This window comes from Platichthys flesus, chromosome 23 (assembly GCF_949316205.1).
Source record: "Platichthys flesus chromosome 23, fPlaFle2.1, whole genome shotgun sequence".
Lineage (NCBI taxonomy): Eukaryota > Metazoa > Chordata > Actinopteri > Pleuronectiformes > Pleuronectidae > Platichthys > Platichthys flesus.
The window spans coordinates 15,112,010-15,128,196 of NC_084967.1; the positions used below are offsets into that span (position 1 = coordinate 15,112,010).

The window sequence follows — 16,187 nt, forward strand, 5'->3', positions numbered from 1 at the left end:
GTGTTTACCACATTTTAAAACAACAGCAAAAAACAACAACGCTAACTTATAACTTATAGTTTTGTTGACTAGATTTTGTTGGAAGAGGAAATAAACAGACTGAAGCCGTGGTTTCCCAGAACAGTGGCGCAGTGGGGTTTCCTCCAAGCAAGAGGGTTCTGGGTTCGAACCTGCGGGCCAGCTGGTCTTTGGAGTCCACATGTTCTCCTGTTACTCCGGCCTCCTCCCACAGTCCACAGACTTTAAACTCAAAGGGGCAGTTCACCCAAAAATGAAAATTCCCTCATCATCCACTCTCCACTATGCAGATGGAGGGTGAAGGGTTTGAGTCTCAGGGCTGAACAGAGTTGCAGCCAAATCCAAAACAATTAAAGTAACTTGGTGACCACTTCTTTAAACGATAAAAACAACAAATACAAAATATAAAAGGCCTCTATGCTACTCCTGTGGTGTGTGTGTTTGTGTGTGTGTGTGTGTGTTTGTGTGTGTGTGTGTGTGTGTGCGTGTGTGTGTGTGTGTGTGTACGTGTGTGCACATGCTTGAAGATAATAGCAGCATCAGTGACAACATGAGTCAGCAGAATTCACTGGGTCATGACCTAAAGGGAATATTTCAATCAGTAACGCACAAATTGTGCACAGCGCTTTTTCAGGGAAGAGTTTGAAATGCATTAAGCTCTTTAATGACCTGTTTGTAGAATAGAATAAAATCGAATAAAGGGATTCAGTGCGCCTGAGTTGAAGTTTCTATTTAACCAAGAGTTTATGTCCTGTGCACAAAGAGGTGAGGTGATCCACAGGTGCCACACGAGGGCAGTGTAGGTTTGAAAATGTTCAGAGAGCAGGTCGCTCCACTGCGGATCCAGTTGTTATCATCCACATTAATGAAATGCAGGTAAACCCTCAAGGGAACTGACTCCTGTTCTTTTTACAGTCTATATATCATTACTCGTTGGAGATGAGAGAAAGTCAAGTTGCCAAAATATGAATGAATCCTCCTTAATGACATGAATCATACGTTTTGTAATCGCCTGCCAGCCTTATTGAAACGCACATAAACTCACTATAGGGACTCATTCACAGTGGGCTTCTGTCTGTGGTCTGTCTTTTTCATATAAACCCTATCTGGGACGTGACGCCACATACTACTCCTCAGTGTCCTCCTCACAATGTGCAGCGGTTTGGAGAGTTCCCCCCCGACTGCGTCATCCACTGTCATTAACGGTGATGGAGACAATCGCTCGTTTATCAGCAGAAGTGCTGCAGTGTGCGTCCACAATGCTCTCCTCCACAGGGCCTCGGCCTCATTCACACACAGAGGCTCCAGTCTCACACTAATGATCGGCCCAGATTCGTAAAACTCTGCTACTGTCCGATGGAGATGAGCTCTTTTACACGCTGCAGCTGTCCCGCTCCTCACAAGTCTTCTTCTGCCTTTGTCAGGATTATGCAATTTTTTCCATAATTGTTGTGAAAAAGTGCAGTTGGACGAGGAAGCCGAGAGATGTGCCGGGGGTGGGCGGGGTGTGGGCTGGCAGGGGCTGCTTAGAGATGATAATCGCTTGTAGAGTTGTGAATTTCCTAATTGTGCTTTCATGAGACGTTGTTGATTAATGGACCAGTTGACGGACATCCTGTGAATGTGGTCCACATGTGCACTGTCCACAGGGGTGCTGAAGAATCCACTCCAGCCTTCCAGCGGCATTGTGGGGACTCTTTTCTGAGAGAGGTGTGGAGGCGGGGTTGGGGGGGGGGGGGGGGGGGGGGGTTGCAAGAGTGGGGAGCAGAGAAAAGAAAATGAAAGTTGGAGGCTTTTCAGCAGGGCTGTTGTAAAGGGGAGTGAATGAGTGCGGGGGCCGTGCAGCCAGCCACATGGGCCGTTCTCACTGGGGATAATGGAGGCCTTTCTGTGGCTCTTAACCCCCTTGTCGCACGCTGGGAACGGGCAACCGGGCGCCCGGCGCTGACAACAGACACGCTCAGACACGCTCATCCGCTGGATAATTGAACTTTACACCCAGGAAAGTCACCTCCTTCCCCCCGGCCGGGTCGCCTGCCACACGTGGCCCTGACAGCAACTCTCCCAGGATCAGCTTCTCATCCAATGGAGGAGTTTGAATGGAGCCCAGAGTCTTAGATTGGGAGGGTTTTGAGAGTCACGTGGTGTTGGATCACAGCCCAAATGTCTTCAGTGATCACGTTTCCTCCAGAGCCAACAGCAGGTTGCCATTTGCCACCTTTAAATTCGGATAGATCTGGATATTTATTTGGATCTGCCCCAGATTGATCACACTCATAGACCAGAGAGATTCAGTCCCCTGAGTGAAATATGTCATCAGTTATTGGACGAGTGGGCCTCGTGCTTTGTGCAACGATCATGTGCCTCCTGATTAAAATGCTAAATGATTTCTGCCTCTGATTTGATGCACTTCCTGCTCCTGTCGGACTCGACAGCTGTTTTCGCTCCTTTGCAGAATCTGCAGCAGACAACAGGGCAGTGTTGTGTTACCTGCAGGTGGATGCTGAAGTGAAGATGAAGATAAGATTGGTGTCTTGTTTTCAAGAGGAGAGTACTGAGCTCCCTAACCTAGGGGGGGGGGGGGGTGTATTGATGATGGTATTGATGATCTCCCGGCCGGTGGCTTCTTCCCCCTCGGGCTGATGATCTCGTCAGCAGGGGGACCGGGGGTCACCGCCCCCCCTCGACTCCCTGACCACACACAAAAGCTGGTGTCCTCCCCGCGGCCGTGGTCACTTTCACCTGTCACTCAGACTTTCTCTCTCTGTCAGCCAGAGTCGGCTCGGTGCAGGTGAGCGAGCGGCTCGCTGCTCCTCAGCTGTTGGGTGTGTGTCCTGTGCAGGTAACCAACAGGTGGGGGGGGGGGTGGGGGGGGAGTATTGAGCCGTAATGCAACCTGGGATATGCAGACATATCATATATAAATATTAATATTAACATTTCTGATTCTGTAGACTTCAAATCTGAAAGCAAAGAGAAGCTTTCATGTTATTTACATACATTTTTCTGCTATTTTTCAAGCATCTGGCTCCTGATAGCTCACCTGCAGGCGCCACTTGTAGTTTTAATATATCAGAATCATTTAAATTACAAATGCTCCACCTCCTAGAATTCAATCAATTATTTAAATTCAGCTTTTGTCATATATTGTACGTGAGAAAAAAGTGAAAACTGATCCATTAGCTCCACGTTAGCTCACAGAAAGTTGTTGTTTGTGATGTTTCAGAGCGACACTGTTCTCTGACGCACTCATCAGGTGTGTTTCAACTCCTGCTTTGTGTTTGTTGTGTTTACCAGCCGTCACCGCCAAACTCAATAGTTGTCGCTGCGGCTGGAGGAACACAGAGACTTAATGAGAACTCGGTGGTTGATTGACATCCGTGTTACATGCAAACACACACCCACACACAGACACACACACAGGGCCTGTCTGTCTGCAGCTGCTTATCATGCCTGAGTCATTTCCTCTCTGTGGTTAAATATTGTCTATGATGCATGATGTGGGTTTCACAGAGATGTAATATCTGCATTATAAACATTCAGAGGAGACACACTCAACCCCCATATTCAGTATTAATTCTATTTTATTGTTTGGTTAAATGCCAAACCCACAATTCCCATAATGCAGCTGGATAGAATTCCTCATTAGACACCATACCATATCAAACTGTATTACTTTACCTCATCCATGAACATGATTGATTTGCATGTCAGGTATATGTAGTAAGACAACAACTCCCATGATCCCTTGCTGCTTCATGGAGTCATTAAACAAGTTTGATTGAGAGACCCCCTAGTGGCATTTAAACAATTTAAATGATTATGTATAAATATCACTATATTAATTCTATAAAATATAGAAGGACATAAACAATAATGGTTAAAAACAAGTTAAATTAGGTGAAAAAACATGTCTTAATGTCATAATTTGGACGAATTTACCCTTTAAATGAGTTGTTGAGCCTTACTGCTTCTTTGAGTTCTGCCTTAAAATAATTTAAAGTGGTATCTTATATTCAATAGATAGAAAACAGTACAGAAAGATGTTTTTATCTTCATCCACAGTAAAAGTTGTTGTATCTGTCTCTACCAGCAGAGGACGGCATTCTCCCTCCCTCCCACCGGCCCCCTCCTCCTCTGGTCCACCTCCCTGTCCCCAGCGTTGGCCCCTCCCATCAGAGCCATAACCTCTCCTAATCCCCCCCCCCCACCCCCCCCCCCCACCCCAGCCCTGGTTGCCCCGGCGACGGCTCAGACGAGCAGGTGATGCATTGACAGGGAGCAGATGGTTCCCTGTGGAGGTAAGCATGGCCCCAACAATGCTTCCATATTCATCATAAAGTCTCGCTCAAACTCTCCGTGTCTGCCTCCTTCAACTGCGAGCACACAGCAAAACTTCAAAGCTGAATGAGTCACGCCTTCGCTGACGCACACACACACACACAAAAACACACACAGACACACACACACGCACACGGGGATGTTTGTTTTTTAATGGCCCGCTGATGGAAGCAGCCCAACTGTCTGACGCCCTGTGTCCGTGCAGCAGGAGGCGATGATGTTGTGTCAGATTGTTACACAACCTGAGCTGAACAGAAGCTGCTGCGTTCACCAGGAGCTGCTTTACAGTAGAAGGAAAGACAAACAATAGCAGGGGTTCCTCGCCTCGGCCTCTCCCCTGCGTGCGCCTTGTCTCCTGCAGGTGTTTTATATTGGGGGGGGGGGGGGGGGGTTGCTTTTCGCTGCAGTAACTCACTCCTCTAAAGAAGCTCCTTCTTTAGCCCCTGTCTCCCCTGGAGATAAAGTACAGACACCCCGCTCTCCTCGGCCTTTCTCTCCTCTAACTCCTGAATAATCCAGCAACAATGCAGCGGCTCGGAGGCGGTGTGCAGCGATTCGCCGCAGGCCTGACTTGTTTCGGGGTGCAGCAGGGGCGGAGGAGGAGGAGGGGGGGGGGGGGGGGTGGACAGCATTATGGAGATCAGCTAATGCATGTAAAACTCTGCAACCATGTTTTTTTTTCTTATTGGAACAAGTGGTGGAGAAAAAAGTGTGCGGCACAATGGAGGCCGCGGAGTGCTGTGCTTAGCCCACCACACCTGGAGCACACATCGGGGGGTGAGAGCCCACCTCTCCCCCTCCGGCCTCACCCATCATCACCAGCACCTATCAATACAGGCTGTAAGGAGCTTGGTTGGGCTGCGGGAGGGAGGGAGGGAGGGAGGGGGGGGGGGGGGCTGCCTGTATTCACGGGCTGACTATGATAAAGACGCACAGTGAGGAGCCATTGAAGAGCCCTGTGCCCATAATGGAGTCACTAATAGGTCCCTATTCAGAGAGGAAAGTGTTTTCTGGGGGGAGAGAGGAGGGAGAAAAAAAAGTTTGGGGGGGAAGCAACAATCACTTTGTCCGCTGCCTTGTGTATGTAAAATGTATGCAGCCCTCCCCTCCCCTTCCACCCCCCCCCCCCCCCCCACCCTCTCCCAACTCTTTTTGCTGTCTTTTTTCCCTTTTGGTTAAAGAGCGTCACCGCTGAATAGACGACATGCATAGTTTGGAGTCTTCCTTTCATCCTTACTTGAAAATAGATTGAATGGTGTGTCCTCGAGTGAGTCCCGTCCAGCGGCGGGGATCTCAAAACAGGAATGCACACACACTCTCTTTCTGTCCCCCCCCCCCCTCACGCCATAAAACTGTCGGACACACACACACACAGGTGAACAAGGCCAGTGTTTAATATCACTCTGAGGTAGAAGTGTCTTTAGGAAGTCATGTTTGTTTGTGAGCAAGATTTCAAGTTAACTTCTGAAAAACTTGGTGCAAGGCCCAGTCCGATGTTGATCTGGAGACAGATCCAGAAATTCATTTGGAGCCAAACTATGTGAAGTAGTGATCATCGAGTGAAGCCTCGGTATCAAGGTCCCATCGATTAACACACCAATTGTCTCAGCTGTCAATCAAGACATTTTACCTTGTTTTTATATAATCAAAAAACTAGTTAAACCCCGAATTATGAGTCTTGAACAAACAAGTGTGATAAGAACTACATTAAATGACAGAAACCATCTTTAAGAAAAGTTTGATGAATTAAAATGACCTTTTGTCTGTGGTTTAGTTGCCAGTGTCCAGTTATGAAGACATCTAACATCAATATAAGACATTATATGAACTTAAATGTTTATAAAGCTTTACACAAAGCTCTGCTCCGAGTTCTTCTATCAACAGGTGGAAAGATTATAAAAACGTCTCCTGCTGACGCCGAGGCCTGAGTGCTGCCATCGCCGACAGCAACTATATTTGCCCCCGGCGCCCTGCCCGGGTCCCGAGGCACCGGGGGGGCCGACCCCGGGGATGAGCTGACTAATGTTGAAATGCTGGAACCATATTGAAAGAGGGGGCATGAAGGGAGAATTACTGGGTCCGTATTGTGCTGCGTGTCAAAGGGCTTAGCTGACAGATTGATGAGATGAGGAAATAACGGAGCTAACCGGGGGGCGGCAGGAGAGAGAAGTGGGAGGGGGGGTCCCAGCATGGCAACCGGGGTTTGGAGTCGGAGCGGGACTGGCTGTCGGCCTACCGGGCAAAGCCGGCGCAGGTCAGCGCTCTTTGGTTGTGGCTCCCGCCGCTGACAAAGGGCAGCACGCTGTGGGCAGGGCTGCTTTCCTTAGAACAGCATGAAAGCCCTTGTAATGGTATTTTTATGTGTTTTGTGAGAGGCTTTGTCAGATTGTGTGTGCTGATGTATGTGTTTATCTGTGTGTGTGTGTGCTTGTGTGTGTGTATAAGCAAATGTGTACTTTTCAGTTTACCATTTAGTCTAATTTTAAGTCTAACTAAGAGAATAGAAAATCTAAAGTAGAATAGCTAATTCCTCGACCCCTGCCCAAAGGTCCCTTTAAATTCAATGAGGCTCAGAGTTACACTCAAAACAATAAATCTAGAATGAAATGTACTTTTCTCTCTTAAATATATAAATATTTGGATATAAAGGAAAGGATGACGACCACTTGTATGTGAAGGAAGTTTCACAAACACAGAAAACAGCCAACTCTTCCCTTTTAGTGTCTTTCAGCTGATTGTTTGTTTTTCCAACCCAGAACTTTATTATTATGGGTCGACATTGAAAACTGCTGCTGTAGCAGGTAAAGAGTTTTGTTGTTCTGATTATGATTTGAACATTCTTGTGTTAAATATATTGAAAAGACTAAATCAAAGTTTCCCTGATGAGAAAAATAACAACATTTACAGTGTTTACTGTGTCTTAGCAACTGTCATTGTGGCATCTGGATTACCCAAAGTGCATTGCAAAGCCCCCGGAGGGTCGAAAGGGGGGGGGGGGGCTCAGGCAGCGCGTGCTTTAGGAAGGGAGATGTAAACGTTGGCTCTTAATCTCCGAAGCTTCGTGACAAGTTGAGTTGTGCTGCAAGAAAGGTTGTCAATATTCAAAAACAATCATTTTTTACAGAAATTAAATATATTAGAGTCTTGTTATTGCAGTTTGGGCAGATCCTGCAGGAGATTTTCAGATTAAAACCAGAAAGTTATTTCTTTAGTAGACGTTGTGCATCGGGTTGTGTTGCTGGTTGTGTAGTGTTTGTTCTGGGCACCATGGGAACACAGACTGCTCCTCGGGACCTTGTTAATGTTAAACCAGGAGCATGTTTACTGGGATTCTCCTGCACTACAAATCTGAAGATGAGGAACCTCAAGACCAAGACACACTCTAGATAATAAGCTTGTTCAGGACACACACACTCACACACACACACACACACACACTGCTGAGCTCTGATTTGTGGAATTGATAGCGTCCCATTGTTTCCAGAGCACTTGCCAATCTTCGCCCTGTAATGTAATTAACGGCAGGAGATTTATGCGGCTGTGTCGCGGCCCAGAACCCGATCCATGTTGTGTCTGGTGCTGGCCTGAAAAGCCTCGTCTCTGTCCAGCTGCTCCTGATCTCTGCTCTGGCTCTGTCAGTTCTGTCCTAATTGAAAGCTGTGGGTTTCTTCTAGGGCCTTGTTTATGTGTCGCGACTGGTAGAAATGTTGAGGTTGATGTTGGTTTACTGGCCTGAAGATTGGTAGCAAGCTCCTGAGAGAAGTTTGTGAGGAAACAATGTGAATGAGAGACCTGCAGTGGTTGAGCAGGATGGTAATTATTAACAACCCTGCGCTGTTTGAAGAGACTGAATGTTTTTAGCCTCCCACAGAGAAGCACTGCTCTGGAATCAGTCAGCTGCACAGACCGAAGTCGCACGGCAGAAAGCCTCAGGACTTTATTTGTGAAACATTAGTAAACTGTGAGATCAGAGCTCATTGAACATGTCTGCTGTCGACAGGACGGGAGCTCCAGAGCGTCACTGGGAGACCGGACCCTCCAGAATCCAGGACCTCAAGTCTCCTCGGAGATTTCAGCCTTGGACCAGGCGTCCCGGCGGCCCGAGCAGCTGGCCGCCCGGCAGCTCCCGCTCTGCCCAGCACGCCGTGCACAGGGTGAGTCCATCCATCCGTGCCCACCCAGATCTGCCTAAATCCACAGCCGAGCGACCCCACTGCCGCCACCGCCTACAACTTCCAATATCCCAAATGAAAGACCCGTCAAACGCAGCTGAATGAGCCCCATGTAGCGAACATGAGAGGGAAGATCCGTAAGACCCGGAGCATCTGTCCACCTCTCTGACACTAATGAATGTTAAGTAGGTTAGCTGCTGGTGTGCCACTGCCCCACAGGCCTTTGTGACGGCTGGTGGCAGCAGGGCCCTGCTTTGTGAGGGTGCGCCAACCCCCTGTGAGACGTCTAAAATGGCTGGGCCTCTTACTCCGGCACACAATCCCAGCAGCAATAGTTGCCATATTGATCCCTCGTGCTTTCAGATTAAAGCATAAAGGGGAGCTCTGTCCTGCCAGCAGGGACACCACTGACTCCCGGAGCTCATTTCAGGGTCACAGAGTCCTTGCAGCCCCCTGACCCAGACCCCCGATATGAACACACACAAACACCGGGGCGAGGCAGGACCGAAGCCTTTCCAGGGATGAACCCCATTAAACGGGATTGGTCGGACGCTCACATTCATGGCTCGTTATAGCTGACCCCGGGCTTTCTCTCCCTCAACCTGGGCGCTCTCCTCCGGCCTCCGGCTCTAACCTGGCCAAAGACATGCTGAGGTGGTCACCCTCGCCCTTTTGTCTGCCATTGATCGCTCGGATTGATGCTTGATTGTTTTCTGGACTGCGTCTCCTCATCCGTTTGGGTCGTGCTGCATTGTTGAGTTCCTGCGGTGTGCTTTTAAAGTTGGGTCCCCGCTTAAGAAACTGTGTAGCTCTATTGTGTCACTGGTTGTTGGTTTATGGACGAATCCGGTGGCTTATCTGCAGAGACATGGAGGCTTTTATATTTACATTTTACAGTCATTATCTGCTTTTCAGATATGAGATTCTCCTGAGTGACGAAATGCGAGGACGCAAATGTCTGAGTCAGTTGGTTTGGGTTAGGGTTAGGATCTGGACTTTTTCCTGCCTGTCCCCTTTTGAATATTGTCCGAGTCCATGTGAGAATACAGGAGGATGTTGTCTGGACCGCGTTGAGGACGTTTCATACATGCGACGTACACAAGACAACAAAAATAACACAAACATCTCAAGAGCCAGAAATGTAGAAGATGCAATATGTCTAAAATTACAGATTTTATGAAAGTAGAACTTGTTTCAACACCCAAGTGTCCAAGAAATGTATTTCATTATTTATCTAAGAAAGTAAATTTGATTTCATGCAACAGAAGACTGTGCGGTTTGGCTTCCATTTTTGAAGATTGGTGTTGGATCCTCTTTTAACAGCACAAATTATATTTCATTTCAAAGTGAAATCCTTTCCACACTTCACAGTTATATATGTGAGTTCCATCACAGGGTGTTTACTTCTGCATGTAACCTGGATTCGTCTGCACGTTGGTGTCTCCTTGTGGCCGACCTCACCAGCTCTGATCTCCGGCTCCTCGCTCACCGCCTGCTCCCCAAACCAAACGCTGATTAAATGCCTTTTAATGTGCGCTGACTCACAGACAGGGTGTAATCAGGTGAAGCGGAATTAATAAATCATCCCGTGTGGAGCTCAGGAGAGAAGGAAGGAGCTCCCCTGAGAAAGACGGACAGATGGCGGCAGGAATCGGCGGAGAGAGCAGAGAGCAGAGTGGGAGAGGGGATAAAGCAAAGACCAGCCACCACTTTGGTGATTAGCTCCAAAATTGGTAATTCGATCTTGTCCCCTCCACCTACTCATTATTGATAAGAAAGTCCTCATTTGACCATATTTCCCCCTGCTGGCTCGGACCGGCAGCACAGCGCTTCCTGTCGAAGGATCTGACAGGAAGCGTTGCGAGGTGGAGTCAGCGTGGAAAACCGGAGAACTCACTCTCGTGCACGGTGGAAAGCCCATCTGCCGGGAATCTCCCTAATCGCATCATGTGAATTGAACGAGGAGAAGAGGAGCAGCAATCACTTTAGACAAACCCTCAGAGGGATTATGTGTTTCTGACGTCAGACACAGAGGCCACTGATTCATGCACGGTTATTTCACTTTATAGAGAAATATCTTTATTTTTGGCCTACTATTAATATAATAATACACTTATCCTGGTCTATTCTAATAATACGACTTTAAACTCAAAAGGTTTTTTTGTAGTTCTGCACACAATCATTCATATTCTTTCTCTTGTCCCAAAGACTTTTGCTCAACCATTTTTTAGCTGCAAAGCCAAATAATCTCTATAAACATTGTGTTTCTCATTCGTTTGAATTTTGCCCATTTTCTGTTTCTGTTCACCAAATCCATCTACATTATTGTTACGGTTGGGTCCCCCCCCCACCCACTTCATCCTCTACTGTCTGCAAATCTCCTTGATTTTCATTCAGCATATAATTAGCAGCAACAAGGTCATTGGTCCACAAGCACCAGTGATTCTCTGGGAAATCGGTTGTTGTTCCCCGTCTCTTAATTACCGGGCTCCAATTAAGTCTCCTATCAAGGCTGGAGGGCTCGTTAGGTATTTCTGTGGCATAATGTGCATAATCATAGGTAATGCACTTTGTTACCGACAACAGGTACGTCCCAAACGGAGCTGCGAGACAAAGGCGATGAGATGGCGAGACCCGGTGCTGCCCTCCTGCCCCCCCCCCCCCCCCCCACGCCAGTGCACACCAAAGGAAAAGGAAACACTTGTGTATACGCACGTCAAACTCCATTGTCTCCCCATCACAAGAGTCCATTCTGCCCCCCGCCACCCGCTCTGCTCCGGGGTTAAAGACCCTGAGTCAGAGGTGAACCCGGGAGGATCTGCTCTCCCGCTCCCTGCAGTGGACCAGCTCCCGAGCTGACTCGGTGCTTCTGGGAGCTGCCAGCGGCTGCAAAGAGAGATGGATGAGCCGCTGTGCTGACTGCTGGGCACTGGCCAGTGAGGTGTCCCCCAGTGATTGATGACTTAAGACAGTGGCCCCCTTTGCTCCCCGGGTCAAGCTGACGCACCCCGGCCATAAGACAACCATACTGTCCAGAGGAGGCTACATGTCGGAGAAGAAAAGGAGAGGAGATGTTGTTTAAGTGAGCAGATGTTGGGAAGATGAGTGGGAGACTCCATCAGGGAGTCCTCAGCTTCTGCTCTCACCACTGGAGGTGTGTCCCAGCAGCAGTGATCGAGACAGACGGGTTATTAATGCACTCTCGGGGGTTTAAATGTGTCTCACTGCTTTTTGTTTGTTTTTGCCGGGCGTCCGTCATTGTGAACTGTTTCCACTGATCAATCTCAATCGTGCTCTAATAGATCTGTTTTTAAACGTGAGAAAGTAGCTGTTCTCTCTCTCGCACTGTGATCAATATGACTTTTGTTAATATTAACTTGGCGTCTTGTCTGTCTCTTGCAGGAACACGTTTATGTGTCTTTTGTCAGGAAGTCCATCCTGTGGGAAAGAGGAATCTGTCACTACACTGTGAGTCTGCAAATACTTAATAATAATTCATTCAATACATTTCTGTGCAGGCTATGATTACTTCAACAAATCTCACAACTGCATGAACTTGATGTAAATAATTTGTTTTAACCTGAAAACATCTGTTCAGACGTGTGTTTGTGAGATTTAATCATTAGCATCAACAATATAATGCTGTCTATTCCACTTTATTAGTTTTATTCACGATAAAACGTTTTCTGCAGGATTGAGGACTTATAAAATATATCTCACTGTGTTTAACTACAGCTGCAAAAGTGAGGACCGGCCAGAGCGTCCTCACTTTGTAAAGTGGACGTCAATACAAATCATAAACGTGTCCTGGGTGTTGAGGAATAACAGAACACGTGAATGTTACGTATTTAGAATACAAATCATGGACAACTGTATTTATTATAGTCCTCGCAAAGAAGTACAAGTACACACACACAGACACACACACTCTCCTTTCTCTCCTCCAACACTCACAAGTCTCCACCTCTCCCCTTCGCTCAAAAGAGTCTGGGAGTGGATGTGCCACAATTACCAGTGCGTTGCTGTGGTGACAGTGGAGTTGTGTGGGATGGCTTCCTGTCTCGGCCTCTGGTTGGACAAACAAGTGAAGTCGGGGGACAAAGACGCTTGCTGGTCCTTACAGCCTCATTTACATCCTCAACTGCCTGCAGCACTTCTGCATTCAGCAAGTTCATCAGGCCTGGCATCGCTCGCCGCCGCCGTCCTCCGTCCTCCGTCCTCCGTCCCTGCCCTGCTCCCGCTATATCTGATAAATCAAGAGGTGCATTGTGATGGTAAAACTGCTCCCGTCATGAGGGGACACAGCTTTTACAACACGGGGCCGTCCCCTGTCCAAACAGCCGGGCGGCCGGCGAGAGGCTTCCACAAAGCAGCCGGCTTTGTGGAGGCGTCGGGGCTCGTGCACGGTCACCTGGGACACAGGCTGCTATGGGACAGAGCGCACAGGTGCCCAAACAACACCACCACGCCGCCCAGTCCCAGTTTAATATCTGTACTGGTTTGGACTAGGAGGTCAACCCTGGTTTTATTGGTTTCAGTGACTCTCCCTGGATGATTACTGGTCGTCTTCTTCCTTTCATTTAATTAAATCAGAAGTAAAACGCAACAAAGTCCCTTTAAGTTGAATGCACTTGTACTAAGTTTCCATTTAATACTTTATACTTTGTTCAGAAAGAAAATACGGTGCCTGTTTACGCCTGTCGATTTTGGGACAACTTGATTCGCATGTGAGATATGTGCATTACATATTAGAGTATGATACAAGTGAAATATACGTACGTAAAATGTGTGTATGTATAGTTTACGTTTTTAATACTGAGTTTTTGAAGTATGAGGTAGAATTTGCTTCACTAACTTCAAGATCAGAATGCTGCTAATGTAGCGGTTATAATCCAGTAATAATATCAATATTTTGTACATATGTTTTTATCAATTTTTCATAAATCATTCACTTAAGTTTCATAGCTCAGATATGAGCCAAAAATCATTTAAACATTAAAAACTGCATATTTTACAGATTATACATTTTGAAAAACTAAACAATCTTTCTTGATATCAAACAGAAAGTCTATAAAGTGATTTTTCAACTCATACAACTTGTTGAATATTATGAAAAATACCTTCAGTATCTATCTATCGAACATATCATGACATAGTGACGTCCCAAACTCTCAGTAAGCATCGGTCCAAGACGGTTTGAAACACTAGGGGGCGTTATGAGCCATGTTCTACCAATAAATGGAGATTTCTTTAATAGTGTGATATTAAATTCATGTATTTACTCAAAGAACATATCAAAGTCATATCATCGAGTTACTTCAATCATTTCTTAAACAATAATAAAATCTCCAGTTAGAACAAATACACTTTTTTGATAAAAGGTGACGTTTATGTTCCTGAACCTTTATTATGTTTATGATATTGCTGCTCATACTCATTCTGACTTCTTCCTCCACCACTGTACTTCATGCTGTACTGTCGCCCTCCACAGTGTTGTTTCAGGATGTGGGGGGGGTCGGAGGAGGAGCGGGGGGGGGGACTGCGTGGGCCTGCAAAGCGGGGTCATTGTCCAACCCATCGAAAGTAGAAAGTTTCTCTGAATGCTAAGCTGCATCTGAGCCTGGCTTCTGACACGAGCTGATAATCAGATTTACTCCCCTGAATCCGCCGGACTCCACAATGTGCCCCACTGTCACCCCCCCCTCCCGCTTCGCCTCGGCGTCCCGACCCTTCGTGCACCCCTCCCCTCTCCCCCCGCAGCAAAGCTAATTACACCCCGCAGAAACACAAATCTCCATGATTTAAAAAGTCACTCTTTTTCAGGGGTTTAACCTTGTTAGGGCCTAAGCCTGGCTTTCTTGTGCATCAGCTCTGTGAAGAATTCTCTGTTCCTGCAGACACTGGCACATAGACACACTTCTGTCTCTGCTCGGAGTTGTCTGCCTCTGCAAGAGTTCACTGTAATTAAGTGTGTGTGTGTGTGTGCGTGTGCATGTTGTATCATTGCATGTGTGTGTGTGTGTGTGTGTGTGTGTTTAGAGGTGGGGAGGGGGCGAGGTGAGGGAGCACAGGCAGCCCTGTCCTCTGCAGGCCATCTGGGACTCGGACTAACTAATAGACTTCCTACATTCATTGAGCAGCGCTACTTGCACGTCTCAATCAGGGAGCTGTTGACCACAAACAGGCAGAGTAATGACATTAGCCGGCTCTGGCTGTGTGAGGACAGCGTGTGGGCTGCCTGACGCCAGGAGGTCAGCCCGTTTCCTGGGGGCCTGCAGGGGCCCGGAGGAGCCCACACGAGTCGCATGGGTGTCAACAGAAACTGTCTTTTCACTTTGACAGGTTACAGGGGTCGACAGGGCCAAGCAGGATGGGACATTTTTTACCAAACTGCATCTTTGACATGGGTCCTTGTAAATATAAAAATGAAGCTGAATAGTTCAGAGACAAACTCCATTTTTAGATCTGTTTATTGGGTCGCATTTGTTTTTCCTGTTAGGCATGAAAAGAACATTGGAATAATACAATATCCAGTAAAAGTTGATTTATTATTGAAATCATGTGGTGGATCTTGGTTTGGGACTCCATTTAAATAAATTAAGATACTATTATAATATCTGCTTATTGTAAATTTGAGGTGTAAACCAACACGGTGGAAGACGGCAGGACATTTGTCACAACTTCATGTTTTCAAGGTCAAGACTGAAGTTTTTCATCTCAGTGTTTTATCTTGTTTTTGATTATTACTTTATGGCAAATGTTGACATCATATCTAAAGAAACTCTTTACAGGAATAAAACAAAACTAGAAGTTGTGTAAGTTATAACTAAATATAACGACTTCAAATAATCACATTGGCACATTTCAATTCTGCTGAGTAGAGTCGACTCAATGATTCAGATATGTGGAGGCAAAGAAGGTGAATTAAGTTTATGTAACTCCATCTAATCAAAGAGCTTTAATGAGACGACTTAAGTTAAATTAAAATGACAGTTTTAAGCAAGCAACTGGGAAAATAGCTTTTAAAACCTAATCAAAATAGAACTTTAACACACATGAGAAGAAAATGGAATGATGTCACGATACAAAGCAGGTGATAAATTAGGATTAAGCATTTTATTAAATCGTGTGAATTGTGTAAACATGACTTGAGAGGTGGATCTCACAGAGAACTCATCAGTGTGTGTGTCTGTGCTTGTGTGTGTTTAACGGACACTTGTAGCACGCTGTGTCCTCTACTTTATGTTTGATTGTGTTTGCGTGTGTGTATGCATGAGAAGAGCTCTTGCGCAGGTTGTAGTGACACAGACCTCCGCTGAACAATTCGTGCCCGGACCTGTTCTGCAGAAGGTCACGGGTTTGATGCCACCCGCTCAGGCTCGCCTCACAAAGCCGTCCTCAGCCCTCCTCAGCTCTGAGTGACAGGTAATGGAGGGGGGGAGGCCGTAGGGGAGGAAGAGGAGCGAGGAAGAGGACGGCGCCCGTCACTTGTTCTGCCGCTTCTACCTCACTTCTCCCTCTTTACATCACAAGAATGCAAATCTCCTAAAGCCTCCAGATCTGAGAGGAGGGAATCAGTGGAGATGGTTCAGGGATTTAAACGCTGATCCTCCCTGTGTGAGGCACAGACAGTGACCCCCACCTCCCCCCCCCAGC

The 16,187-nt window shown here is 46.9% G+C and overlaps 1 protein-coding gene across 5 annotated transcripts in view; it reads left to right on the forward strand.

Moving 5' to 3' along the window:
• The first annotated feature begins 4,226 nt into the window (after positions 1-4,226).
• LOC133949022 (phosphatase and actin regulator 4-A) overlaps positions 4,227-16,187 on the forward strand; it is a 45,162-nt gene continuing 33,201 nt past the window's right edge. For 3 of the 5 annotated variants that reach the window (XM_062383142.1, XM_062383145.1, XM_062383144.1), the window contains exons 1-2: positions 8,222-8,513; positions 11,934-11,999. In XM_062383142.1, the coding sequence (XP_062239126.1) occupies positions 8,343-8,513; positions 11,934-11,999 (237 nt within the window). In that variant the 5' untranslated portion in view covers positions 8,222-8,342. Of the gene's footprint in view, positions 4,320-8,221; positions 8,514-11,933; positions 12,000-16,187 lie in introns of those variants that run through there. The other 2 variants (XM_062383147.1, XM_062383143.1) reach the window with 2 other exon arrangements.